A 27,021-nucleotide genomic window follows, 5' to 3' on the forward strand; every position below is an offset into this window, starting at 1 on the left:
CACCAAAGGATCCCTGCGGGGTTGGGACTGCAATTTTCAGCCTACAACTTTCCTCTGATATTTACACACGCTGAAAGTTTGTAACACACGACAAGAGAGGGAAGGAACTGAGGGAAGAGGTCACTGCAGCTGCTCTTCACAAGAACTAACTCAAGAGATTTGGGTTCAAACTCGCACCTTGAAACCAAAGAATTAAAAGCCTTCTCCAGAGTGAGGTCAGCATCATGGTGGTAAAAGACATCCCTTATTTTTGTCCCCTGCTCAACAGCAAATATTCGACATCCATCCAAGAACAAAAGTGCCTTTGAAGGAGCCATGGGATCCAGCGCCACCCACCAAGGGGCCTGGGAGGAGTCTTGCCCACCTTTGCATCAGGAAATAGGCAGACAGACCTCGGTCACAGCTGTGGACCCTGCAGAGGCTGCTGAACTGGCTCTAGCCTCTCTCAGCCTCAGTCCAAGAGCCCCTGAGAACAGTGACTTAGACAATCACTCATGGATGAGAGAGCCTTTGATGAAGTTCAGGTTTCCCGAGGAGAAGTTTCAGCTCCATTGGAGCAAAAAAATACCAGTTTGGATGCCCTGGAGTGGGTAAGACAAACAGTCTGCCTTTCCCCACAACACCCATCCTCCAAGGCAGCACAGCTTAGGGCCAAGAATTATCCCCCTAATTTATCCCGTGGTAGGTAAGAGGGAGACTGTGTAAGTGAGCACCTGGCTTCCCTAGCTATGCAGGATGCTGCCAGAGGGGCTCATTTCTCTCTTGCCAGATCCAGAGTACTAAATTGGGAGCTCACGACTGGGGGATGGAAGCAGTCTGGGACAGCAGCAGGTAGGACCCCCAGAGGACATGACCAGGCATCATGGATTCTATCAAGAAGCCCACCCACGAGCTACTGGGAATATTTCACCCATGGATCCTGCCAGCCTGCCCACGAGCACCCCCAGTGCTCCACGTGCCTTACGCACACACCAGCCCACCTTGTGGCAGCTCCCTGTGTGTACTCCTAATGGTGCCATGAGCAGACTTTGGCAGATGGCTAAGGAGCATATGGAGAAAGTCAGCCCAATCTGTGGGTCAGGAAGAGACCACAAATTTGAGCTGTAGTGCCACCTTTGGGAATACAGAAGCACTCGACCTGGTGCTTTGCAGGGTCCAGAGAAGACACAGAAGCTTAAGAATTCTGCCACAAGAGAGAGCAAGAAGCATGGAGCAGGCATACCCATAGATGGTCTGAGGAAGCCTCAGAGTCTCCAGCAGAGCTGAGAGAAGTTATTTCTCCTCCGAAGACCAGAGGAGGTGACTGCGATTCAAATGTGAAGACAGCAATGCAAAACTCAATGACCATGAAAAATCAAGGAAGTATGACACCACCAAAGGGTCACAATAATCTTCTGGTAACTGAACCCAAAGACAAGAGTAAATGGTAAATCTCCAATTTACCAGATAAAGAATTCAAAATAGCTGTGTTAAGGAGACTCAGTGAGCTACAAGAAAACAAAGACAATTCAACAAAATCAGGAAAACAACACACAAACAAAATGAGAAGTTGAACAAAGAGAGCGAAACCATAAAAAGAACCAACCAGAAATTCTGGAGCTGAAGAATCAACAAATGACATGAAAATGCAACAGAGAGCATCAACAGCAGACTTGATCAATCAGAAGAAAGAATCAATGAGACTGAATACGGGAACTTTAAACGTATCAAGTCAGAGGAGAACATAGTAAAAAGAATGAAAAGGGTCATAGGATGGTATCCTATGATTTATAGGATACCATCCAAAGGACCAATTTGTGAATCACCAGAGTTCCAAAATGAGAAGAGAGGGAGAAGGGGGCAGAGAGTTTATTTAAAGAGATAATGGCCAAGAACATCCCAAATCTGGGGAGAGATATAGATATCCAAGTTCATGAAGCTCATTGGTCACCACATAAAATCAACTTAATGAGATCCTCTCTCAGCTCAGTGCTTTGTGACCACCTAGAGGGGTGGGATAGGGAGGGTGGGAGGGAGGGAGACGCAAGAGGGAAGAGATATGGGGACATATGTATATGTATAACTGATTCACTTTGTTATAAAGCAGAAACTAACACACCATTGTAAAGCAATTATACTCCAATAAAGATGTTAAAAAAAGAGATCCTCTCAAAGACACATTATAATAAAACTCAAAAATCAAAGACAAGAGGAGAATCTTAAAAGCAGTGGGAGAAAAACATCTTGGGACTTACAAGGTAACCCCCCATAACACCGTCAGCAGATTTCTCAGCAGAAACCTTACAGGCCAGGAGTTAGCAGGATGATATATTCAAAGCGCTGAGAGAAAAAAACTGCTAACCAAGAATACTTTACTCAGCAAAGCTGTCCCTCAGAAATTAAGGAGAAAGACTTTCCGAGACAGACAAAAGCTGAGGAAATTCATCACGACTAGACCTGCCCTCCAAGAAATGCTTAAAGGAATTCTTCAAGATGAAATGAAAGGATGCTAATAATAACATGAAGATATAGAAAAACACACAACACAATAGTAAAGGTAAGTATACAGTCAAGTTCAGGATATCCTAAAACTTTAATATGGTGAAGCATTAACCATGTAACTCTAATGTAGGTATGAAAGGACAAGAATTTTAATATTTTAATAACTATAGCTACAATAATTTAGTAATGAATATGTAATATAAAAAGAGATAAATTGTGACATTAAAAACATAACAGGGGAAGTAAAAGGGTAAAATTTTTGTGTGCAGTTGAAATTAAGTCTTTAGTGTAAAATGGACTGTTATATCCGTAAGATGTTTTATGTAAGCCTCAATGGTAACCACACAGCAAACATCTACAGTAGATTCACAAAAGATAAAGAAAAAGGAATCAAAGCATCTCGTTACAGAAAATCATCAATTCATAAAGGAAGGCAGCAAGAAAGGAATAAAGGAACAAGGGTACTACACAACAGCCAGAACACAATAAGGTGGCATTAGTAAGTCCTTACCTATAATTACTCTAAATGTAAATGAATTTTATTCTCCAATCAAAATATACAGAGTGGCTAGATGGATAAAAAGCAAGACCCAACAATACACTGCCTACAAGAGACTCACTTCAGCTTTAAGGACACATATAGGTTCGAAGTGAAGAGATGGAAAAAATATTCCACGCAAGTGGAAACAGAAAGAGAACAGGGGTAGCTATGCTTATACCAGACAAAACCGACTAAGCCAAAAACACTAACAAGAGACAAAGAAGGTTATTATATAATGATAAAGGAGTCAATTCATCAAGAAGATATAACAATCATAAATATATATACAGTCAACATTGGAGCGCCTAAATATATTAAGCAAATACTAACGGGTATAAAGGGAGAAATAGACAACAGTACAATAATAGCAGGGGACTTCAATACCTTACTTGCAGCAATGGATAGACCATCCAGAGGGAAAATCAACAAGAAAATGTTAGACTTGGTTCATACTTTAGATAAAATCAACCTAACAGACGTGTACAGAACATCCCATTCAAGAGCAGCAGAGTACAAATGCTTCTCAAGAACACATGGAACATTTTCCATGATACATCATATGATAGATCACAAAATGAGTCTTAGCAAATTTAAGAAGATTTAAATCATACCAAGTATTTTTCCCAACTACAGTGGTATTAAACTAGAAATCAATAACAGGAGGAAAGCTGGAAAATTCACAGTATGTGGAAATTTTAAAATACACTCCTGAAAGACCAAGAGGTCAAAAAAGAAACAAAAGGGAATCAAAAAATATCTTGAAACAAGCAAAAATGGAAATACAATAAACCAATTTGGGGATGCTGCAAAAGCAGTTCTAAGAGGTAAGTTTATAGTGGTAAATGCCTACATTGAGAAAAAAGAAAGATCTCAATAAACAACCTAATTGTATGCCTCAAAGATCTAGAAAAAGAAGAACAAATTAAGCCCAAAGTTAGCAGAAGGAAGAAAATAACAAAGATCAGAGCAGAAATAAATGAAATAGAGACCAGAAAAATAATAGAAAAACTAAGAGCTGTTTTTTTAAAAGGTAAACAATTGACAACCTGTTAGCTAGACTAAGAAAAAGAGAGAAGACTGAAATAAAATCAGAAAGGAAAGAGTAGACATTACAACTGATGCCATAAATACAAAGGGTAAAAGATTACTAAGAAAAATTATATACCCAAATATTGGATAACCTAGAAGAAACAGATAAATTCCTAGAAATAGACAAGCTACCTAGAATGAATTATGAAGAAATAGAAAATATTGATAGACAAATAACAAGTAAGGAGATTGAATCAGTAATCAAAAACTTCCCAATAAAGAAAAGCCCAGGATCAGAGGGTTTCACTGGTGAATTCTAGCGAACATTTAAGGAAGAATTAATGCCAATCCTTCTTGAACTCCTCCAGAAAATTAAGGAGGAGGGATCATTCCTATCTCATTTTTTAAGGCAAGCATTACCCTGATATCAAAGCCAAATAAGAACATTACAGAAAAGAAAACTACAGATAAATATCCCTGATAAATACAGATGCAAAAATTCTCAACAAAATATTGATATTAGCAAACTGAATTCAACAGCACATTAAAAGGATCATACACCATGATCAAGCAGTACTTATCCCTGGGATGCAAGGAGGTTCGATACATGCAAATCAATAAATGTGATACACTACATTAATAGAGTGAAAGATTAAAATCATATGATCATCTCAATAGATGTAGAAAAAGCATTTGACAAAATATAACATCCTTTCATGACTAAAATGCTCAACAAATTGGGTATAGAAGAAACATACTTCAACATAACAAAGGCCAATAATAACAAGCCCACAGCTATCATCATACTCAATGGTTCAAGATTGAAAGCTTTTCCTCCAATCAGGAACAAGATGAGGGTGCTCACTCTCGCCATTCCTCTTCACCAAAGTACTAGAATCCTAGCCAGAGAAATCAGGCAAGGAAAAGAAATAAACTGCATCCAAATCGGAAAGAAACATGCAAAATTGTCTTTGTTTGTAGATGATATGATCTTACATACAGAAAATCCTAGAGACTCTACCTAAACACTGTTAAAACTAATCAACAAATTCAGTAAGGTTGTAGGACGCAAAATCAACACACAGAAATCAGTTGCACTTCTATACACTAGAAATACAATCTCTGAAAAAGAAATACCGAAAACAGTCCCATTCACAATAGCATCAAAAACAATAAAATACCTAGGAATAAATTTAACTAAGGAGGTGAAAGATCTGTACACTGAAAACTACAAGACTCTGATGAAAGAAAATGAAGAAGACAGAAATAGAAAAATACCCTGTGTTCACGGACCAGAAGAATTATATGCTGTCAAAATGTCCATACTGCTCAAAGCCATCCATAGATTCAATTAATCCCTATCAAAATTCCAAAGGCATTTTCATGGAAACAGAAAAAAAAATCATAAAATTTGTATGGAACAACAAAAGGCCCCCAAAAGCCAAAGCAACACTGAGAAAGAAAAACAAAGCCAGAGGCATCACACTTCTGTTTTCAAGCAATATTACAAAGCTATGGTAATCAAAACAGTACATGGGGGCTTCCCTGGTGACTCAGTGGTTGAGAATCCACCTGCCAATGCAGGGGACACAGGTTCGATCCCTGGTCTGGGAAGATCCCACATGCCGCGGAGCAACTAAGCCCGTGAGCCACAACTACTGAGCCTGTGCTCTAGAGCCCACGAGCCACAACTTCTGAGCCCACGTGCCACAATTACTGAAGCCCATGTGCCTAGAACCCATGCTCCACAACAAGAGAAGCCACCACAATGAGAAGCCTGCACACCGCAATGAAGAGTAGCCCCTGCTCACCACAACTAGAGAAAGCCCGCACGCAGCAATGAAGACCCAACGCAGCCAAAAATAAATAAATTAAAAATAAATTTTAAAAAAAGTACACTACTGGAATAACAGACACATAGACCAATGTAACAGAATAGAGAGTCCAGAAATAAACTCCCACATTTACAGTCAACTAAAATTTGACAAGGGAGCCGAGAAAACTCAATGGAGAAAGGGTAGTCTCTTCAATAAATGGTGCTGGGAAAACGAGATAATCATACGGTGAAGAATGAAATTGTACCCTTATCTTATGCCACTGACAAAAATGAACTGGAAATGGATTAAATACTTAAACATAAGACCTGAAACTATAAAAGTCCTACAAGAAAACATAGGGGAAAGCTTCTTGACATTAGTCTTGGCAACAATTTTTTTGATATAACACCAAAAGCACAAGCAACAAAAGCAAAAATTAGTGAGACTATATCAAACAAAAAAACTTCTACACAGCAAAAGACACAACAAAATGAAAAGGCAACCTACAGAATGGGAGAAAACATTTGCAAATCATGTATCTGATAAGAGGTTAATATCCAAAATATACAAAGAACCCATACAACTCAACAGCAAAAAACCACACAACCCAATTTTAAAATGGGCAGAGGAACTAAATAGACATTTTTCTAAGAAGACATCCAAATGGCCAACAGGTACATGAAAAGATGCTCAATATCACTAATCATCAGGGACATGCAAATCAAAATCACAATAAGATTATCACCTCACACCTGTTAGAATGGCCACCATCAAAAGACAAGAAATGGGACCTCCCTGGTGGTTCAGTGGTTAAGACTCTGAGCTCCCAATGCAGGGGGTGCAGGTTCTATCCCTGGTTGGGGAACTAAGATCCCACATGGTGCACAGTGCAGCCAAAAAAAAAAAAAAAAACCCACCAAAGACAAGAGATAACAACTGTTAGCAAGGATGCAGGGAACTCTTGTGCACTGTTGGTGGGGATGTAAATTAGTGCAGACACTATGGAAAACAACATGGAGGTTCCTCAAAAAATTGAAAATAGAACTACCATATGATTCAGCAATTCCACTTCTGGGTATATATCCAAAGGAAATGAAAACAGGGTACTGAAAAGATCTCTGCACTCCCATGTTTACTGCAGTATTATACACAATAGGCAAGATATGGAAACAACCTAAGTGGCCCTCAACAGATGAACGGATAAAGAAGATGTGGTATGTATGTATGTATGTATACATATATATGTGTGCATTTATGTAATGGATATTATTCAGCCATGAGAAAGAAGGAAATCCTGCCATTTGTGACAACAAGGATGGACCCTGAGGATATTATATTAAGTGAAATAGGTCAGACAGAGAAAAACAAATACTGTATGATACTGCTTTTATGTAGAATCTAAAAGGGTTGAACTCAAAGAAACAGAGAGTTGAATGGTGGCTATGAGGGGTTAGGTGCAGGGCAAAGGGGAGGTGTTGATCAAAGGATACAAATTTCCAGTTATAAGATGAATACGTTCTGGGGATCTAATGTACAGTGTGTTGATTATAGCTAATAATACTCTATGATATACCTGGAAGTTGTTAAGATAGTAGACTTTAAATGTTTTCACCACAAAAGAAAGTGGTAATTATGTGACATGATGGAGATGTTAGCTAATGCTATGGTGGTGATCATTTTGCAATATATAAGTGTGTCAAACTAACGCATTGTCCACCTTAATCTTATACAATGTTATATGTCAATTATATCTCAATAAAGCTGGAAAAATAAATAAGGGCCTTCTCCAAAAAACAAAGACCTGACAAAACTGAATAGGTACAGTTGTGTCATTAAAAGCCCTTATTTGGGCTTTTAATTATCAGCAGTTTTTGTTTCATCGAGTAAGACATGGTTTTTCAAAATGCTGCTGCTGGGCCCAAGTATTTCATGACCCTTCCTTCTGTCACCAGCGTGGAGCTAAAGGTCAAATGACAATATTTGAAAGCAAGTCCTTAAAAGACAATGCAGAAACCTAAATATGAAAGAATAAAAATGTAGCTGAAATGTAGGAGAAACAGCTATCATGGACTAGTATATCAGAATCTAATTTTCAGGGCCAGTTCTCACCTTAAGAAACTAACGCCCATGTATATTTAAATTAATCCTGTTCTTCACCTGATGTGTTTTCCATCATGTAGATAAATGTTTTACCACCTGGGCTGCACACTGGAATTATGTGGGGAGCTTTTTAAATATACTGATGTGCTCTACCCCAAAAGATTCTTTCATTGGTCTCAGTGCATCCTGGCATCAGAAATTTTTTGTGAGATAGAATTCATCTACTGAAACCAAGGGTAATCATCAGTTAAATCCATCACACCTGGAGCCCACCGTCATGCTCAAGCTCGCTTTAACTGTTGCTACCAAAGACTGGCATATCCTCCAAGGGGCACATAGCCCAAACGTTAAGATGTTTGCCCGAGTTGTTTTCCAGGAACTTGGAGTCAGCTGCATCTAGTTCGAGCTGGAGCCTGTTAAGACTGGGCATCTGGAAGGACCTCGTAAGACCTGAAAACCTAAAGTGGGAACCCTGGGGAGGTGGGTGATGGCACAGCTGGGAGGAGGGCCGGGCACACCACCTAGAAGGGGGGAGGGAGGCAGCTCCCGGGATGCTCAGCAAACCGGGACCAGGGCTGCTCACTTCTGTCATCCCTCTCCCTCAGCGGGCCCCCAGGTGGTTTAATCACGCACCTCACATACGATGGCATGATTCTCTTCATCTTGGGCCTCTATGAGTTCAGCCAGGAAGTATTCGCCATAAGTCTCCTTCAGGATGGTGTCATGGTGCAGGAATATTGGCACGAGGTCATCGTGATCTTCCACCCTGTTTACCAGAAAGGCTTAAATTCAGTGCTGGTTCCTCTGCTTGCTCCTGCCACCCTGTTCTAAATGCCAGGGATAGAGCAACACGCCCACGAAATGAACTTACATTCTAATGGGGGGAACAGACAACAAAAATATAACACACAAATCACCTGGAACATTTCAAAGAGTGGTAAGTTGCTTCGGGATGGAGAGTGATGGGGTCAGGGAGTGACACTTGAGTGAGATCTGAGTGGAGACGGGGAGGAAGCTGTGTCGAGAATTGGAGGTGGGATGTCCCAGGCAGAGGGGACACGCTCGGCCCTGCTGGGCGTGGACTGCAGGGCAGCATCGCTCACGAGCCAGAGGACAGCAAGGTGGGCACAGCACCTCCCAAAAGTGCTCCAAGGAGCACTGCTTCTATGATATTGCTCCCAGCAGCCCTTCCTCCCCTTAGAAGAAATCCACTGTCTAAAAACACTTTTCTGCTATAGTGTCCCTCATGGATCGTCACAGTTATAAAGACTCTGGGAATTACTAAGGTAAAGAATATTTAAGCTTGTTTATGCATTCCTCCCAACAGGCCCATGGTACCCTTTACTCCTAAAATGTCTCTCTACTTCCATGGAGGGGGAGATGCTGGCTTGAAGGTAACGAAGCTCTGCTCACCATCTTGGGCACGTCTACCTCAAGCCTCCTTCTCAGGACCTCTACCGTGACCTCGACCACCAGAGTGCGTGGGAAGAGGAAGACCCAAGAACCAGGTTTACAGCATGAGGATGCTGGTCCTTGGTCTCCATTTTGCTGCCATATTCCACATTCCTTTCTTCTTTTTAGCAGATTCGTGATTAAGTCTACTCTATTTTACCTGTCTGGGATGTTCTTATACATTTTCCTGGTCCTTTTCTTTTAAAATGTTCCATGTTCATATTATATTTTTCTAGTGTAACTGATTTAGCTACTACCTTTATCCTCCCTCCCCCTTATTTCATTACTCTGACATCTTCATCATCCCACTTTATCTTCCAATATGTTCTCTTTGATGTTAATAGCAGCTCCATCTAATGAGTGACAAAGACTCCGTGACCAGACCCTAGCCTAGTACACCCTGAGCCTCTTTTCCACTAGGCCTGAAAAGACATGAACACTAACAGTTCCTAACAGCTCAAGGCCACATCCCTAGAAGGACCTGAGATCCCCTTAAAGTGCCTGCCTGAGAAAGCTCAGGGCTGCCAGAAGAAGTTCCCGTTTGTTCCAGCGACACCTGAGGATAAGGCCCCATCTCCCAGCCTCTTTGGGAGGGCAGGAGCCTAATTTCCATCAGGGCTAGTGAGTGACTCAGATGGGTCTCACAGGGACCAACCCTGCCTTCCCATTTTTTGTAATTTGTCACTTCCCTGACTCTACTGAGACCCTGCTCACTCCCCACCCAGCTCCCTCATTTTCTCTTTATTTTATTTAATTTTATTTATTTATTTATGTTTTATTTATGTTTTATTTTCCCTCCTTTTCTCTTCAAAAGGCCCAGTCACCGTGGAGCAACTAAGCCCGTGAGCCACAACTACTGAGCCCGCATGCCACAACTACTGAAGACCACGCACCACAACTACTGAAGCCCGCACGCTGCAACAAAGAGTAGCCCCCACTCGACGCAACTAGAGAAAGCCGGCGTGCAGCAATGAAGACCCAATGCAGCCAAAAATACATAAATTAAAATTAAAAAGAAAAAAAGGCCCAGTCACCTCTGTACAAATCAGAGTTCAGTCCACCCTGGATGTTTCCCCCTATCGCAACGGTTATTACGGATTAAAATCTGTCCTTACCAGCATCCGGCTTTGTCGACCTTTGACATCTGCACACCCTGGAGCCCACAGCCCAGGGGCAACAGTGACAGCCAACATGGATGGGGCCCTACCGCACGCACTGACAGCGCTGGGGTGCCGCCGCTCGGCCTGTTTGCAGGTGCGGACGTGTGGTCCAAGGGGGCGCCTCTGGGGAGTGACCCCCGCTCCACGCTGGCAACTCCCAGCCCTCTAATCAGCCTCTGCCTCTCCTGGTTGAGAAATTGGCCCGGTCCCCTCGCTGCTGAGCCTTGGTGTCTCACCTGCACAAGGGCAGGTACGAGGGGAGCGGGAGGGTACAGTGTGGGGACGCCCTCAAGGTCACTCTCGGGCAGGCAGTCAGCCCCTGGCAGCATCTGCTGTGGGAAACTTCACAGTCCCCCCACCATCTGATATGCTCCGAAACCCCCATCAGCTGCCTCCACCTGAGAGCCCCGGACCTCAGCTGGAAGGGCCGAGAAGGCCCCAGTGCATTCCAGAAACCCCTCATTTCCCCACAAAACCACCCTCAAAAAGGTGCTGCTAATGGAGATGGCTTTTCTCTGTATAAAGAGTCCTGGACGATATTGGTTAAGAAAAAACAAAACAAGAAGATTCTAGGAGAGAACAGCCAAAAAATCTACTTTCAAATATCCTGCCAAAAAACAAAGTCCACATCAGTATTTATTAACAGAGATAATTATTTTAAATTATGTGAAAGTAATTCAATACCCTAATCTTCTTAAGTGGATCAAGACAGCTATCACTGTGTACCATGGGCTTTTATCTATATGATGGACACAAAAATACTACTTTGTGGTATAAAAATCAGGAATAAAGGTTCAGAGAGACCCGGGGCCGTAAGCCTAGTCATGAGCCCTCAGCAGCCCGTGGACAAAGTGATCCATAATCACACCTCAACACTTACTCTTCTGGGAATAAGAAGAAAACATCCACATCGTGGAGCTCTGAAGAGTCTCTCCCTTCAGCCCTTCCCCAAAATGGATAAAGAGGAACTTGTTCTAAGAAACGCATTCCTTGGGGTAATCGATGATTTATGATCTTGCATCAGCCCCGGTGCTAATGATAAAGTACGACATCAGCCTCGCAGAGTCTCAAATGGCATATGACAAAGTCCAGCCCCATGGAAACAAGACACCCTGGCTACTGAAAACAATTCATTCAGTAAAATGTTTAAATTTGAGCACTGCCTGCCGCTCGGATAGGAGAGCCACAGCTTCCTGTGGAGCCGCTGGGCACAGCAGGGCCACGTGCCCAGCACTTCCGTGACCCCCAGAGTTTAGGTGGTGATGATTATGAAGGTCAGGGTTGACCAACACAAAGTACAATGAGGCTGACACCGCTGAATAAGGATCAGCCTTCCTTTGGAGCTTCCAGCCAGCACGTGCTTGGAGAAGGCGACCACGTGCGTGTTAATGTAATTGATTATAGACTGTTTTATTTTAACTTGTTTGGAGGAAACAAAAGGTCCATCCCATAGAAACGGGTTTGATCATCCAGGCCCTTAAATGTCCACTAAACTCTGAAAAACATGCTAGTGAAAATGGGGCGGGATCCAAAGCTGAAGAAAATCAACAGCCTCTCAGGACACCTCACTTGGGGCTTGGGTGTCCTGTAAACCCAGGAGGAGGCAAGGTGAAGGATGACAGGGCCCTGGTGGCTGTCGCTGGCTTCCTCAGAGGTGGGGAGAAGGGAGGACAAACTCACTCACCACTTCCACTACATCAGTGAACGGGGCTTTCAAGGAGCAGCGCAATGCCAGACCCCAGGGCACTTGCCCGGCCGGCTGGCACTGTCCCGTGGTGGCAGGTGGACCTCTCAGCATCCGGACCACTCTTCTGTAGCATCACAAGCCTAGAGGAGAACCTACAGGTGGCTTCCCTGGATGCGGGAGGTGTGCGTTGTTTCCTTGCCAGCAAAGAAACCACTGCGAACTCACAGATGGTAAGTTCCTGCTTAGGGGCCGTAAGGACGGCCGCAGCCCATCTTTGCGTTCAGAATACTGGCATGGCCTCCTCTCTCCCGTCTGATGGCAACTTCCACAACCAGAGAGGATCCGAATTTCATTAGCTAGACTTAAAAATGTACCATTGGAAAAGTGATTCTGATCTTTAAATGCCATAAATATTGTATTTATTTAAGCCTGAGAGAGTGTATATATATGTGTGCATGTTCTTTAAGAAATCAGTGAATAGCTGCAGCTGATCCCACCCGCTGCACTGCGCACCCTAGCAGTCAGTGGCTGAGCTGGGAGCCGCAGAAGTCACCACGGGGAGGTGGGGTGGGGGCAGCATGGCAGCCTCGTTATGGCTCCGTGGAGCCGCCGGCAGCAACCAGCAGTGGCCAGCCTTGCAGCAGTGTGTTCTAGGTCAGTGGCTTCTAAGACTCAAGTTGGATTCACTGGAGTAGGCAACATGGGGAATCCAATGGCAAAAAATCTCATGAAACATGGCTAACCACTCATTATTTATGATGTGTTCCCTGATGCATGCAAAGAGTTTCTAGATGCACGTGAACAGGTAGTGTCTTCCCCAGCAGATGTAGCTGAAAAAGCTGACAGAATTTTCAGTGTTGCCCACCAGCATCAATGCGATAGAAGCTTATTCTGGAGCAAATGGAATTCTAAAGAAAGTGAAGCAAGGCTCACTGTTAATAGATTCCAGCACTATTGATCCTATGGTTTTGAAAGAATTGGCCAAAGAAGTTGAGAAAATGGGAGCAGTTTTCATGGATGCCCGTTTCTGGTGGTGTGGGAGCTGCTCGGTCTGCGAACCTCACGTTTATGGTGGGAGGGGTCGCAGACGAATTTGCTGCTGCTGCCCAACAGCTGCTGGGATGTGTGGGCTCCAATGCGGCGTGTTGTGGAGCTGCTGGGAGTGGGCAGGCTGCAAAGATCTGCAACAACTTGCTGTTAGCTTAGTATGACCGGAACTGCTGAAGCTATGAATCTGGGAATCAGGTTGGGGCTTGACCCAAAACTCCTGGCTAAAATCCTAAATATGAGCTCAGGACGATGTTGGTCAAGTGACACTTATAATCCTGTACCTGGGGTGACGGATGGAGTTCCCTCGGCTGATAACTATCAGGGTAGACTCGGAACAACACTCATGGCTAAGGATCTGGGATTAACACAAGACTCTGCTACCAGCACGAACAGCTCAATCCTTCTGGGCACTCAGGCCCATTAGATCTACAGGATGATATGCGTGAAGGGCTACTCCAAAAAAGACTTCTCATCCGTGTTCCAGTTTCTACGAGAGGAGGAGATGTTCTGAGTTTGCCCTTTGGCTGTGGACGCTGTTGGAAACCACACTCTATCTTGGAGCCCCTTATAGCTCACTCCACAAGTAAATGGGCTTAATCAAAGGTCACCTGTCTGCTTTTGATTGTCTAGGTCACAGTAAACCCTGGGATTTTTCACCCATATTTATTTAACTGCTTATTCTTTTTATCTATTTAGCAAGGACATATTATCTGAATTTGTGGTTTTTTCTGCAAGCCACTGATGGTCTTTGCTAGCTAGCTGATTGACCTTTTCCAAAAGTTTGATTCCTGAGCTCTGTCAGCTAAAACGCTGCCTACTCCAATCAGGATATTATTTACTCCACTTTACAAATAAAAGCAAATTTTTTTCCCACAGGATAAAACCTATCCTGGAGGAAAGAAAAGAAATCGGTGTGAGGAAAGGAGTTAGAGAAAGGGGAAGTATAGTGAATTACTCCTGTGTCCCTCAGAAAGGTTGTCCTGTTAACCCAGTGGTGGTATCCTTGCATTGTGAGGTTACCCGTTCACTTTCCAGGAGCTGATAAGGCGAGAACTCCTTGCTGCATGCTATGTAATCTGGACTCTGTTACATTACCCTGGTGTGCCCCTCTTGTAACAACTCCCAATACTCAGCAACCTTATTTTTTACATTTTTGTACATTTGTACAGTACATTCTTACTACATAATTTTTGACTTCGAAAGAATCACATCTTTAGAACTGTTTCAGAGCCAACGATGATATGTGCTTTACATAATTATTATATTATCCTAAATATAACCATATTATTTTGAATTCAAATAGATTTCTATGTTGATAAAAAAAAGAAATCAATGAATAAAGAAAAATTCAGAGAATCCAGTTTAGTGGTAGCGCTGAAAAGTGCAATGTATTTGGCTTAAACCAACCCTTACCACGAACAGTTTCAACTTGGGGTTGGAGAACCTACAGTGGGTGCCAGCTAAGCAACTAGATTTTTCTTTTTATTCAGCTGTGTGAAACAAAGCACCTTTTTCTTTCCAAGATCTCTTGTGACCTCTAGTGGTCTTCTTTAGGAGAATCAAATCCATCATTTCTAAACCGTATATTCCATTCAAAACTTTAACATGGGTCTTGGAGCCATTTAGCTTCTACTCATTGGAAAATGTCATGATTTTACAAGTTACGGAGGACTTCGGAATGAAGTGCTTCAAAGCACATTCAGGGCCAATGAGAGGCCCCTGCACTTACACCACTGGGATCTGATCCAAAAGTCTGTGTTGGCACACCATAGTTCCAGTTGGATTGTGAACCAAATTCTATTTGCTGGGTTACTTATCAGGACTCAAGAAGACTAGTGGTGAGATTCCTAACTGCCCTACTACTTCCTTCGAATGCTTTAGGATATTTATCACTTAAGCATCAGAATGTTCATTTACATGAAATTGCTCAGAAGTCAAGCTTAAGTGGATTCCTAATAATCGTGAGACTATCAAACGCTTAATAAAAATAACTGCTTTAAAAGGTGAGAAGTTAGCATTTAAAAAACACCACATCTTATATTTTAAAGTCCTAAATTGACCTAAAGTCCTAAATGTTGACCTAACTTAATTTTTGTTATTAGCAAAAAAGCAGTACTATATAAAGGAAACTTTAAATTACTTTACAACACTGACTGACAGCACACAATCCGTTCCTTAAGTGAGTCCTCTCCTATCCCTGTGAGCACTTGAAAAAGGTAGGTTCCCCCCAGAAAGGCCATTCCAATAGCTTCTAAATCTGAGAACATCTCAAATCCACCACCAATGATTAATCAAGCCCATTACAGATTATAAAGATGTGTCTAGAAGCAGCTATGCTTTACTTCATATATTATGCAAAATACAGAACAGGAACTTCAGTAATTTGTGTCTAAGTAGAGGGGCACATTACAGCACAATTTTCCACATGGGTAAATCAAAGAAATGGGACTGGGGATTACAGTGTTAATTCGCTGGCTCTGAATGCGTTGCTAGGTAAATGGCAGAAGGATAATTGCATCCCCAAACTCTTCACTGGTTTAGTGTCTTAAGAACTGTGTTCTTCACCATTAATTATCAGTGCAAGTAACAACTGATGAAACAGATGTTGAGAAATAAATGCGGGGGAAACAAGAGAAATGAGGCAGCCTAAGCGGACGCATGGCCACGCCCATCTGACTCTGAAGTGTCCTTTTTTCCTGTATCCTTAAGGAGGGAGATCATCCACATAAGTACATTTTCCAGATACCTGAAGTCCTACACCTGTAAGTATCAAAAGTCTAATATGAACGCTGTGGACAGAGGGCCTCTTAAAATGTGTTACACTTCCCCTTCTGCAAGCAAAAGCATCAACTCTCATAATGTCAGTTATCTCTGTATTTCGCGACTATATACTAAAAAGTTCTCTTTTTCTAAACATCCCTTCCTCATTACAAAGTACCCTCTGTCATCGCTTTGCCACCAGCACTATGTTCCTCTCGTGAATTGCTTCTTGCAGATTTTCTGGACCAGCAGGACACTTCACCCTCAGAGGCTGAATAAGCATGACCTCAGGGTAAGGAATTGTGAGGTTTAGTTCAGGCCAGGACAGCCTGTCCACATGAAGGTTAGCACTCACAACACTCAAGTTTTCAAGGGTAGAAGGAAGAAAGGAAGGAGGGGGTGGGAAGGAGGGAACTGGGAGACCAGCTTATAACCACCAGTTACCATGTACTTCTAGGAGCCAGCACTGGACGAGGCACACTCTACACCTGACTTCTCCAGCGCCTTACATCCTTGAAATGACAAGTGGGGATCTGTGAGTAAGTTAGCAAAGATGCCACTTACTTTTCAAAAAGTGAAAGAAATAGGTGATTTTTCCCCCGTGACTCATTTATTTTGTAACTGGAAGTTTTTACCTCTTAATCTCCCTCACCTATTCCACTCATGCCCCTACCCCAGAAATAGGGGATTTTGAGATAGGCTGCCTCCGCATATGTCAGTTTCAGTATTAGATTTATATATAATTTTCTATTACAATCATGTCTTGCTGAATATCTATGTCGAAAGTATATAAGCTTTAAAATGCCTCAAGAAAATGACAATTCCCATGACCCAAAGTTTGTATACTGCCTACACTTTAAGAAAATTCGGAGCTTCCAGGTTGGTGAACACGTGGAAGTTTGGGGAGAGTGGTGAGCCTGGAGGGGGCACGGAGGTTCTGAGCCCCTTCCCCACACCTTGTCCTGCGCACTTCTTCCATCTGACTGTTCCTAAGTTATATCCTTTTATAATAAACTGGTGACCTAGTAAGTGAAAAAAAAAACAAAAAAGACCTGGAAATGTGCCTACCTCAACTGTAACCATTCCCCTCTACCCTCCCCCAAAGAACTGTCTGCTTTGCATGCACATGTTTAATCATCCATCTGGATAATTTCTAAACTGGAAATTATTTTAAATGCAACTATTTTCTACACTTAAAAAGGAACCTGTAAAATCGCACTGAAACCCACAAGTATTTGGATAAATGCAAATTAAAACAACAAATTACTATTGTATTGGAGACAGTTTTTTTTGTTTGTTTTTTTGCGGTACGCAGGCCTCTCACTGTTATGGCCTCTCCCGTTGCGGAGCACAGGCTACGGATGCGCACGCTCAGCGGCCGTGGCTTACGGGCCTAGCCGCTCTGCGGCATGTGGGATCCTCCCGGACCGGGGCACAGAACCCGTGTCCCCTGCATCGGCAGGCGGACTCTCAACCACTGCACCACCAGGGAAGCCCTGGAGACAGTTTTAATAACTGAAACATCCAGCATAAATGAAGGTGCAAGAAAATGAGACTCTATTGGTTAGGATACAAATTGACATGATTATTTTGGTTGAATAATTTGGTAGTATCTATTTTTAAATGTTAGTGTTTAATGCAACCTTACCCAGAAATTCCACTTGTAGGTATCTATACTACAGAGAAAAATAGCATGAATGCTTAAAAATATATGTACAAGGCTGTTTACCACAGCATTTCTTGTTATAGAAAAAAAAAGAGGACAAATTTCCATAAATAAGGAATACTTAGATGAATTATAGTAGAACCACATGATGAAACACCACACAGCCATGAAAAAGAACAAAATTGATCTGGAAGGTGGATGAGCTGGTACCTTAAGTGGAAAATACAATTAACAGAACATATTATCATGACTATAGACATATATGTGCATATATATATATATGTATATATATATATATATATATAGAGAGAGAGAGAGAGAGAGAGAGAGAGAGAGAGAGGGAGAGAGAGAGGGAGAGGGAGAGAGAGAGAGGGAGGGAGAGAGAGAGAGAGAGAGAGAGGGAGAGAGAGAGAGTGTGAATACACACATATACTTGCATTTGCATGTATGGTTACATACTCACATAGAAGACTGAAACAATGAGTAATTTTTTCTTTAAAATGTTTTCTGATTTGAAAATATAATTCATTTTATTAAATGAGCCCATGTCTCAAATTAATTAGCAAATGGCAGGGAAAAAAATGAGAGATTTCTAAATGAAATGAAGACAAAATTACAGCAATTGTGAGACTACTTACAAGATCCTAAGAAATTAATTATCAGAAATTTCTCAAAACGTAATTTAAAAAACTGCCAAGTGGCCAGAGGTAGAGCACTGGACTGAATGGCAAAGACTGGTGCAGAGGAGCCAAAGGGATGAGCCTGGGAGAAAGCTGAGGCCCAAATTCTGGAAGGGGCAGAGTTCAGAGCCACAACAAGAGGAAAGAAAAGAGAAGAAGCAAGTCAGGATGGGTGGGGGCTGGGGGAGGGGTCAGCGTCAGGGCAGGCAGTCACCCTCCCTCTCACCCAAAGTTCACTGGACTTTTCTTCAATAGGTATAGAATTACTCAAGTTATTCTTTTTTTTTAAGTAAATTTAATTAATTATTTATTTATTTTTCGCTGCATTGGGTCTTCCTTGCTGCGCGCAGGCTTTCTCTAGTTGTGGCGAGCAGGGGCTTCTCTTCATTGTGGTACAAATAATTCAAATTATTTGATTTCACTACGAATTATTTGATTTGCCACTTTAAGAGTCTTTGACTTCTACAATACCCCTCTTCCAATTTTTCTTTACAATCATTAACGGCTCACTTTCATCTTTCAAAATTGTGCTCTAATCCTCTGCTTTCCACTTTAAAATCTCCCCCTCAACTAGACCATCTCCGTTATTCTCATGATCTCCTCATTCATGAGAAGCCCTGTATTTCCAACTGTCTCCTGTCCATCTAGTGCTATTACTTCCACTTTCAGTTAATGAATCCACCATCCCCCCTAAAGTTGAAACCCCGAGTCACCATTAACTCATTCTCATCCTTCAACTTCTCTAACCAATTGGTAATCAAACTGCACCTTCCCTCTCAAACATTTCTTTGCATCTATGCACCTGCCTTGATCCATTCCCCAACCTGGACCTCTTTGATTCGTCACTGCCTGAATTCCAGCCGGCATCATTCTTGGCCAGACTGTTCTGTGCTCCTCCCCTGCAAGCCACTGGCCACATGAAAAGCAGTTCTTTTTAACATACAGTCCATACCATGCCTTTCTTCAGTGCTTCCTGCTGGCTCCAAGTTAAAGCCTGCTCATCACACTTTTTCTGCTCTTCCTCACATCTGCCCACCTGCCTGGTAGCAGACATTCCGGGTGCTTTCCTGCCTCCACGCCTTTGCCCATCTGTCCATATGGCTGAACTCTGACTCACCCTTCCTGACCAGATTCAGAGGCTACCTTCTCTATGAAGCCTCTTTTCTTTTACATTTTTCCCACTGAGGTATAATAATATAGTGTACAGTGCACAGATATTAAGAGTGCAGCTCGATGACCTTTGACAGCCGCGTGTGCCGCGTGCACCCTGATCAATGCACAGAGCACTGTCTCCCCGCCGTATCCCTCCCACCATCACTCTTCCCTCCGCCAGAGGCAACCACTGATCTGACCTCTCCTGTTTTGTACATCTTACAAGTGAAATCAACAGTATATGGTCTTTGTTTCTATGTCTGCCTTCTTTCATTCAGCATAAGCTTTCTGAGACTGATCCATGCTATTGTGTGTACACGTAGTTTATTCCATTTCATTGCTGAGTAGTGTCCATTGTACAGAGGTACCACAGTTTGTGAACATTTACACGTTGATGAACATTTAGATTTTGGGGGGCCTGGGGGGTTGAAGCTGTCTTCATCCCTCTCTGCCCTTCCCTCCTTCAAGCTACACAGCATCACAGTTTATCATAGATGGGTCTCTCTTCCCCAAATAACTCTAATAATATTAATAATAATATTTAATTTCCTTGGGCACCTACATGTGACTGGCAGCGTGCTAAGTACTTGATTTTTATCAGCTCATCCCATCACTACAACAGTCCCATACAGCAGACAATATGCTCACACCCAGGGACAGAGAGGAAACTGAGGCCTGCGGAGGCCCAGTTCCTTCTTTAAGTTAACCCATCTGGTGAGTAGTAAAACCAAGATCAGGATCAAGATCTACCTCATGTCACTACTGCAAATTCTTAACAATTATGCCATAACACTACATGCCTGGTAAACATTAGGCTCTTGCTTTTTAAAAAATTTAGTTTCTATACTTTCTAAAGAAATGCAGCACTCATCAAATATGGCAATGGTGGGAAGTCCCTGGCGGTCCAGTGGTTAGAACTCCACGCTTCCACTGCCAGGGGCACGGGTTCAATCCCTGGTCGGGGAACTAAGATCCCCGCATGCCACGTGGTGCAGCCCAAAATAAAAACAAACAAACAAAAACAAATATGGCAATGGTTACCCCCAAAAGATACAGCTTACTCTTCACTGATAAAGGAACCAACCACCCTTGTGAAATGATTTTATAGGCCCTCTTATTTCAAAACAGCCGTTCTATTTTGCTCACAGTTTTGTGCATCAGAAACCTGGGAGGACTCAGCTGGGCAGTGCGTGCTTGGGGTCTCTCATGTGGCTACAGTCAGATGTCAGTGGGGATGCAGACACTGGGGGTTCTCCTGGGCTGCACATCCACATGGTGAATGCTGTCAGTGGTAGCCCCTTGGGGCTGCAGGCCCAGCACTGACTTGTGGCCTCTCCGGCACGGTGGTCTCAGGGCAGTCAGACTTCTGCCCCTCGTCTCCTCCACAGCGAGCATCCCAAGAGAACCAGGCAGAAGCCTCCCAACCTCCCACGTCACAGAGCATCCCTTCCGCCATGCTGTGTGGGTCACAGCAGCCATAAAACACCCAGACTCAAGAGGAGCGGACACGGAGCCCACCTCTTGATGAGAAAAGTGGCCAGGCCACATTATAGGAGAGCATGCAGGACGGAAGATGGCCTTCTTTGGAAAACAGAATCTGCCACAGCTATTGCCTTGAGATTGCTGACCTTCAAGGCATGTCATGTGGGCCATGGATGGTAAAGACTTTCAGCTTGGAAAACTCCTCTTTGGGGTCAACAGAATCCTCATTCACTGAATGCTGGAAAATAGGTGGGCTTTACTGGGGAAACTAAATAGGCAGAATCATTTCTATGTTTGTTTTATTTGAAAGTTGTTTCACTCAGTGTGGAGCCAAGGATTGTGTGTCTTCAGAAACCCTTAAGTAGGAAATGCACAGCTTTGCTGACCACACGGCACCAAATGGGTCTCATCAGATATTCAGTCCTGCAAGTTATGTCATCAAGGGGAATTGTAAACATCTCCAAATGAAGTAATGCTTCTGGGTATTATAAAGCGATTTCATTCAAGCTATAATCACTTACTGTAAGAAGTGGCAATTTTTAAACTCTTTGTAAGGTAACCGTCAGGGTAAAGCTTAGGTAGCAAAAGACACGGCTCCACACTTACCTGGCTTTGCGGATGTGTAGCTGAGGGTAGTGGCTGTGCCTGTGACATATGTGCACGGCAAAGTCCTCATCATATGTCAGGCTTGGAATGTTCCCCACTTGGTCGAACACAGTTATGAGAGTCGAGCCTAAATCCCAGAGACAAAGAAGTGAGGCCTCGATTTACCAAGGAATGACTTTAGGACTTCAGGGCAAATGTAGTTTCCATTCTAATGTGTGTTTTAATTGTTACAGTCGAATGGGCACATTATACATTGAGGACCTGGAGACCCGTGGTTCTTATGTCCCATCCCCAAAGCCCCATTTTAAGCACAAATTTCCTACGTTAGCGACTGGGGTCAGGAGGTGGTGGAGGAGGACTTACCGAGGCTCATGTAGGACGGCACGATGAGGAATATGAAGTGCAGGTCTGGCACCGCCTTGAACACGGTCCTGGCGAGGGAATGGGAGAGGACGGGGTGTCAACAATCCTATTAGCCAGCACCTGGCGAGACGAACGCCTTCACTACAAAAATGAGGCGTTCATAGATCCACCTGGGTGCCCTGCTCCCTGCCTGCAAAGGCAAGAACGTCTTCGAGGCAATTCCTTTTTCTTCTCTGCTTTTCCCTGGATTCCAAATGCCCCCTCTTCTATCTGTTCCATGGAGGCAGCGAGAACCGAGGCACCATGTCCACGCGGTGCACCAGGTTTCTGCTGAGATTAACCTTTGCCCTGGCATCTGGATGGTCTGGTGTGACACTGCAAAGTGACTTGAGAGCTGAGGCCACCACCCCCAAGTGTCTATGCAGCCTGTCAGAGACCCCTTGTGGCGGAAGCCCTGCGGGTCAGGTTTCTGCAGGCGGTCCTGTTAATAACATGTCTAAGGATGAGATTGAGGAAAACTATTTTTAGAAACATCCAAGCCTGTGACCTCTTCTCTTCCCCTCCTCCCCCCAAATCCATTTTTTTCAAATGACCGTGTGACCTGTTTGCCTCCAACAGTGGTAGTTAAAGGCGTCCATTCAAAGGAAGGATTGTATTCTTTCAGAAACATCACCACCGTTCAGAGTAAATGCTTGACTAGAGCCAGAAAGTACAAGCAAATTGAACACCTCAAAGAATTTCCTTTAAAAATATTTTTTTGACTATCCAGATAGTTAAAGACATGATAAAGACATGAACGTGTCTCGTCTACGATGCTGCTGCCACTGCCCCATGTCACTGTCTGCCACGCCGTGGCCACTCACCGAATAATCTCTTTGCAGCAGCCGACAGAATACTCGTCCACGGCCACAAAGAGGTGCATGAACAACGTGTTCAGAGGCTGCAGAAGAAAAGAGGACACGATTAGAGGCTGAGTCAGAGCAAGGGGAGGGGTGGGAGATAGGGGGAGGGTCTGGGGGCAGCCATGGCACAGAGCTGCCTGGTGTTGATGGAAGATATTTTATGTCTAAAATAAGGAGACACCCAGGCAGGGTTCGAGCCACTTTCTGTCCTCCTAGCTTGGAATTATTCAAGGAAAGGGGGGGTCGTAAATGAGTCCAGCGTGTCAGGCCCTTCCTCCCGCCTCACTACGGCCGCGGGCAGGGGGGCGCCTGCGGGGGACTGAAGTCGATTCTGAACTCAGTGGTCTTGTCCCCAGGGCGCCTCAGCCCAAGTGAAAGACAATCCTCCTCCCCCGGGGCTCTGGAGTCAGCAGCTGCTGCTCTATTCAAGTGACACCAGGGAAAGCGCCTCTCATGAATTTGGAGGATGGAAGGCAGATGCCCCACTAGGAATCCAACGGCTTGTTTTGTTCAACATTCCCAGAGTCAGAAGCAAATACTATGCTCGGGACCCAGAAAACCTGGGAGCGGAAAACAAAGTAGCAAGATTCTAATATGGCTTTCGGGTCACGTCTTTAGGGGTTTTAAAGAATGCTGCCCCGTAACTTTTTTTTTTTAATTTTATCGAAGTATAGTTGATTTACGACACTGTATTACTCTTCCGTACAGCAATGTGACTCAGTTGTACTGAAGACTTTCTAAGTGGCTGGTCATGAGGAGTTGCTCTACACATCCCCACATCCCTCTGTTCAGCTCAGTACCCCTGTGTTTATGGACAGATCCTCAAATTCTAGAGACAATGCAAATGGGAGGGGGCTGAGTGGTGAGGTGAGGGCAGTGCTTGCACCTCGATCTGGACAACAGGAGCACTTCTGTGTCTCTTGTTTCCTGAGCAATTTCATAGATGGCCTTGGGTGACCACCTGCACATCCGTGTGCCTCGGTCTCCCCTCCTGTTGGGTGGCACGTGCCCTAAGAACACTCAGAAGGTGTTTATCAGACGTAAAATGGCGAGAGAAGAATCATGAGTTTAGTTCATGAGCTTGAAAACTCCCCAGAGGCAAGCAACACGAACTCCAGAGTCCAGATAACAACAGCGACAGTGAGAGTTCAATGTCGCAATGTGAGCACTTCCCATGCGTGGACTCACCTAACCCCATGGCATCTGCTTTACATTCTGGTCAGGACTCGCCTTGCTAGCGCATGGTTTATGACTTGGCTGATTTATCCCCCAAATTCTCTCTTCCATCAAAAATATTACAGTTCAATATTTATTCCTTAGCTTTAAGATAAAAATCATTATTTTAGTTGCAGATACCCCCGGGGTAGGTAAGCCATTAAGTCATAAGCCTCTATACCCATGCTGTCCAACAGGAAAATAATTCAAGCCACAAATGCTGGGAACATATGTAATTTTCAAGTTTCTGGTAGATATATTTTTAAAAGGAAGTAAACAGGTGAAATAAATGTTAATATATTTTATTTAACCTAATATATTCACATTATTATCCTTTTAAGAAGTAGTAAATATAAAAATTCTCAACAAGGTATTTTATACTCTTTTTTTTCCTACTGAGTGTTTGATGGCCAGTGCATATTTTATACTCAGAGCTCATCTCAGTTCAAACTAGCCACATTTCAAGTGCCCAAATAGCTACATATGGCTGATGTACCCTCCAGGACCGGCCCAGCTCTACACTATTGAAGGAAGTAGTTTAAAAAGAAACAATTTTAAAAGAACAAGAAAAGGAACAAAAGGGGAAAGAATTTAGGAAGAATGATGTTAATTTATAATTCTCAAAAAGATAAAATCATGACCCTAATGCAAATACAAAATGCACGTATCAGAGATTGATTCAACCCATCAATCCATGAGGCGACCAGTGAGATGATACAAAACGATTCATTGCACTTGAGACGCTGGCTTCAGGCAGTTTTAATGAGGAAATGTTAGAAGATTGCCCAGCTAGATACAAAAGAGTTCAGGTCCCACTGGGCCAGAAACTGTAACCTTTGAGGTTATCTCTTCCACCACACTGAAGTTATTTACATCTCAAATGAACAAAAATCTACCAGTTCATCACTGTTCCTGCGGAACTGTAAAATAGCTCAGTCAATAGAAAATCAATCAAAAGTACAAGCACAATGGAAAGAATCTTGTTGGCCTATTTCCAAGCTTGAGATAATTTTTCTGACAGTGGTGACTGCCAGCGCAGGGGACCAGGGGGAGGCAGCCTCTAGCTGAACAGATGCTGGGTAACTAAGTGCTGGGCTGTGCGTGTTTGCGTGTGTGCGCGCGCACGAGTCCACTCGTTCACACCGTTGCCATTCCCCAGGGCTCCGGGACGCACTCTTGAACTCCACCGACAGGGCAAGCGTGCTGCCCGCAGTTGCAGCCTCAGCCTCTGGCTCTCTGCAGCAACTGGCCCGGATGCTGGCCTGGCTCTGGCAGCCGAGGGACAGCTCAGGCTACCAAAGCCCAACTCCCCGAGACCCGATGACCTGGCTTCTGTGGGTCGACAGGGTGTCCTCTGTCCGCAGCTGGGAGACATCAAATAAGCCAGAGCCCATGAGGGCACTTTGAAAATTACAGAGCATGACTTGAATCTGAGGCCCTGTTGTCATTATTTCAGGGGCAGATGTGTAAATGGCAGGTCCCTCCCAGCAGGTCAAAGACTTGGGAGCACAGCGTGGAGGCCTGGGAAGCGCAGTCCTGATGCTCCACTAATTCCTTGCCGTGCCCCACCCCCAGTCCTCCTCTGAGGCTTCCTGCTCTCAGACTCCCCTTCCCTCTCCACCAGATAAGTTCATTTCTGTCTGTCATGATGTCACACACTTTCTGTTGTGACTTTTGAACTGCTCAGTCTAAAAACTGAGAAAACCTATATGCAAACATAGGACTTCCCTTCCAAATTCAAGCTGTTCTCATAAGCTACGTGCATGGTTACTCACTGTGCATGGGATTTCACTGTCCAGCTCCCGGAACACGGACACCCAGTCGTCCTGTGGGGCGACATTCCAGTTGGGATAGTCTACGAAGGTGGCCTGGGCCATGATCTCCTCCTGGTCATTGTGGAGGGTGATGGCAAGGTTTGCCTTCTCCCTGCAGAAATGATTCCAATTGCACACATGACGAAGGTACCAGAAGTGAGATGAAGAGGTGTCATTTTCTCCCACCTTTGGCTACTGGATCTTGGCAACCACTGCACGAGATACGTTAGCCTATGGAAGAGGTGGGAGCGATGTGGCAGCAAGTATGGAAGTGCATCTTTCGGGACATCTGGTGCTACCAACCCCATCTTTACAGAAAATTACACTTCATTAGAAAGGTGTCACGTCTATGATATAACGTGTCCAATACCCCTCCCTTGGAGACAGGCTGGGGAAACCGCTGACCGTAGTCTTCCCCATCCTCTCCATGTTGCCAGCTCCACTGTGTTGCCCTAAACACATACATTTAGGATGGCCAACTGGCCCGCGTACGTGTCCCTCACACACATGCACTTCCAGTACTTAATTATTTTCTTTAAGCCAGTTCACTTTTGGCTGAAATAAGTCTATTCCAATAAAAAAATTTTACATCGCTATCATAAATGGAAAACCATTATACCTTCCTATAAACAGAAGGTAACTATAAAAATGAAGAGATGACACTTAAAACAAAAATTGCTCTGGGGCTTCCCTGGTGGCGCAGTGGTTGAGAGTCCGCCTGCCGATGCAGGGGACACAGGTTCATGCCCCGGTCCAGGAAGATCCCACATGCTGCGGAGCGGCTGGGCTCATGAGCCATGGCCGCTGAGCCTGCGCGTCCGGAGCCTGTGCTCCGCAACGGGAGAGGCCACAACAGTGAGAGGCCCGCGTACCACTAAAAAAAAAAAAAAAAAAAAAATTTCTTGCATGGTTTGAGTCAAATCACTTGGGGCCCACCAGAGCTGTGGGCACCTTTGGGAAACACTGTGCTCAGGACACCAATCTCAGCACTTCCAGCCACCATCCCCTCTCACAGGAAGTCACAGTCCTCAGCCACCGGGGACTCCACCAGGGGTGCCCCTGGC

General features: G+C 43.9%; 1 protein-coding gene and 1 pseudogene across 2 annotated transcripts in view; one reads left to right on the forward strand and one right to left on the reverse strand.

Moving 5' to 3' along the window:
- Positions 1 to 27,021, reverse strand: part of CFAP61 (cilia and flagella associated protein 61) — a 260,039-nt gene that overhangs the window by 223,020 nt on the left and 9,998 nt on the right. The window contains exons 3-7 of the mRNA XM_079945951.1: positions 25,919 to 26,069; positions 22,890 to 22,966; positions 22,027 to 22,094; positions 21,664 to 21,790; positions 8,602 to 8,734 (exon numbers count right to left, since the gene is read on the reverse strand). Coding sequence (XP_079802077.1) covers positions 8,602 to 8,734; positions 21,664 to 21,790; positions 22,027 to 22,094; positions 22,890 to 22,966; positions 25,919 to 26,069 — 556 coding nt within the window. The remainder of the gene's footprint in view (positions 1 to 8,601; positions 8,735 to 21,663; positions 21,791 to 22,026; positions 22,095 to 22,889; positions 22,967 to 25,918; positions 26,070 to 27,021) is intronic.
- LOC307197994 (3-hydroxyisobutyrate dehydrogenase, mitochondrial-like) lies at positions 12,860 to 13,828 on the forward strand (annotated as a pseudogene). Its single transcript has one exon. The product of its transcript is annotated as a 3-hydroxyisobutyrate dehydrogenase, mitochondrial-like (transcript).

The sequence above is a fragment of the Stenella coeruleoalba genome, assembly GCF_951394435.1.
Source record: "Stenella coeruleoalba genome assembly, chromosome: 15".
NCBI classification, from domain to species: domain Eukaryota; kingdom Metazoa; phylum Chordata; class Mammalia; order Artiodactyla; family Delphinidae; genus Stenella; species Stenella coeruleoalba.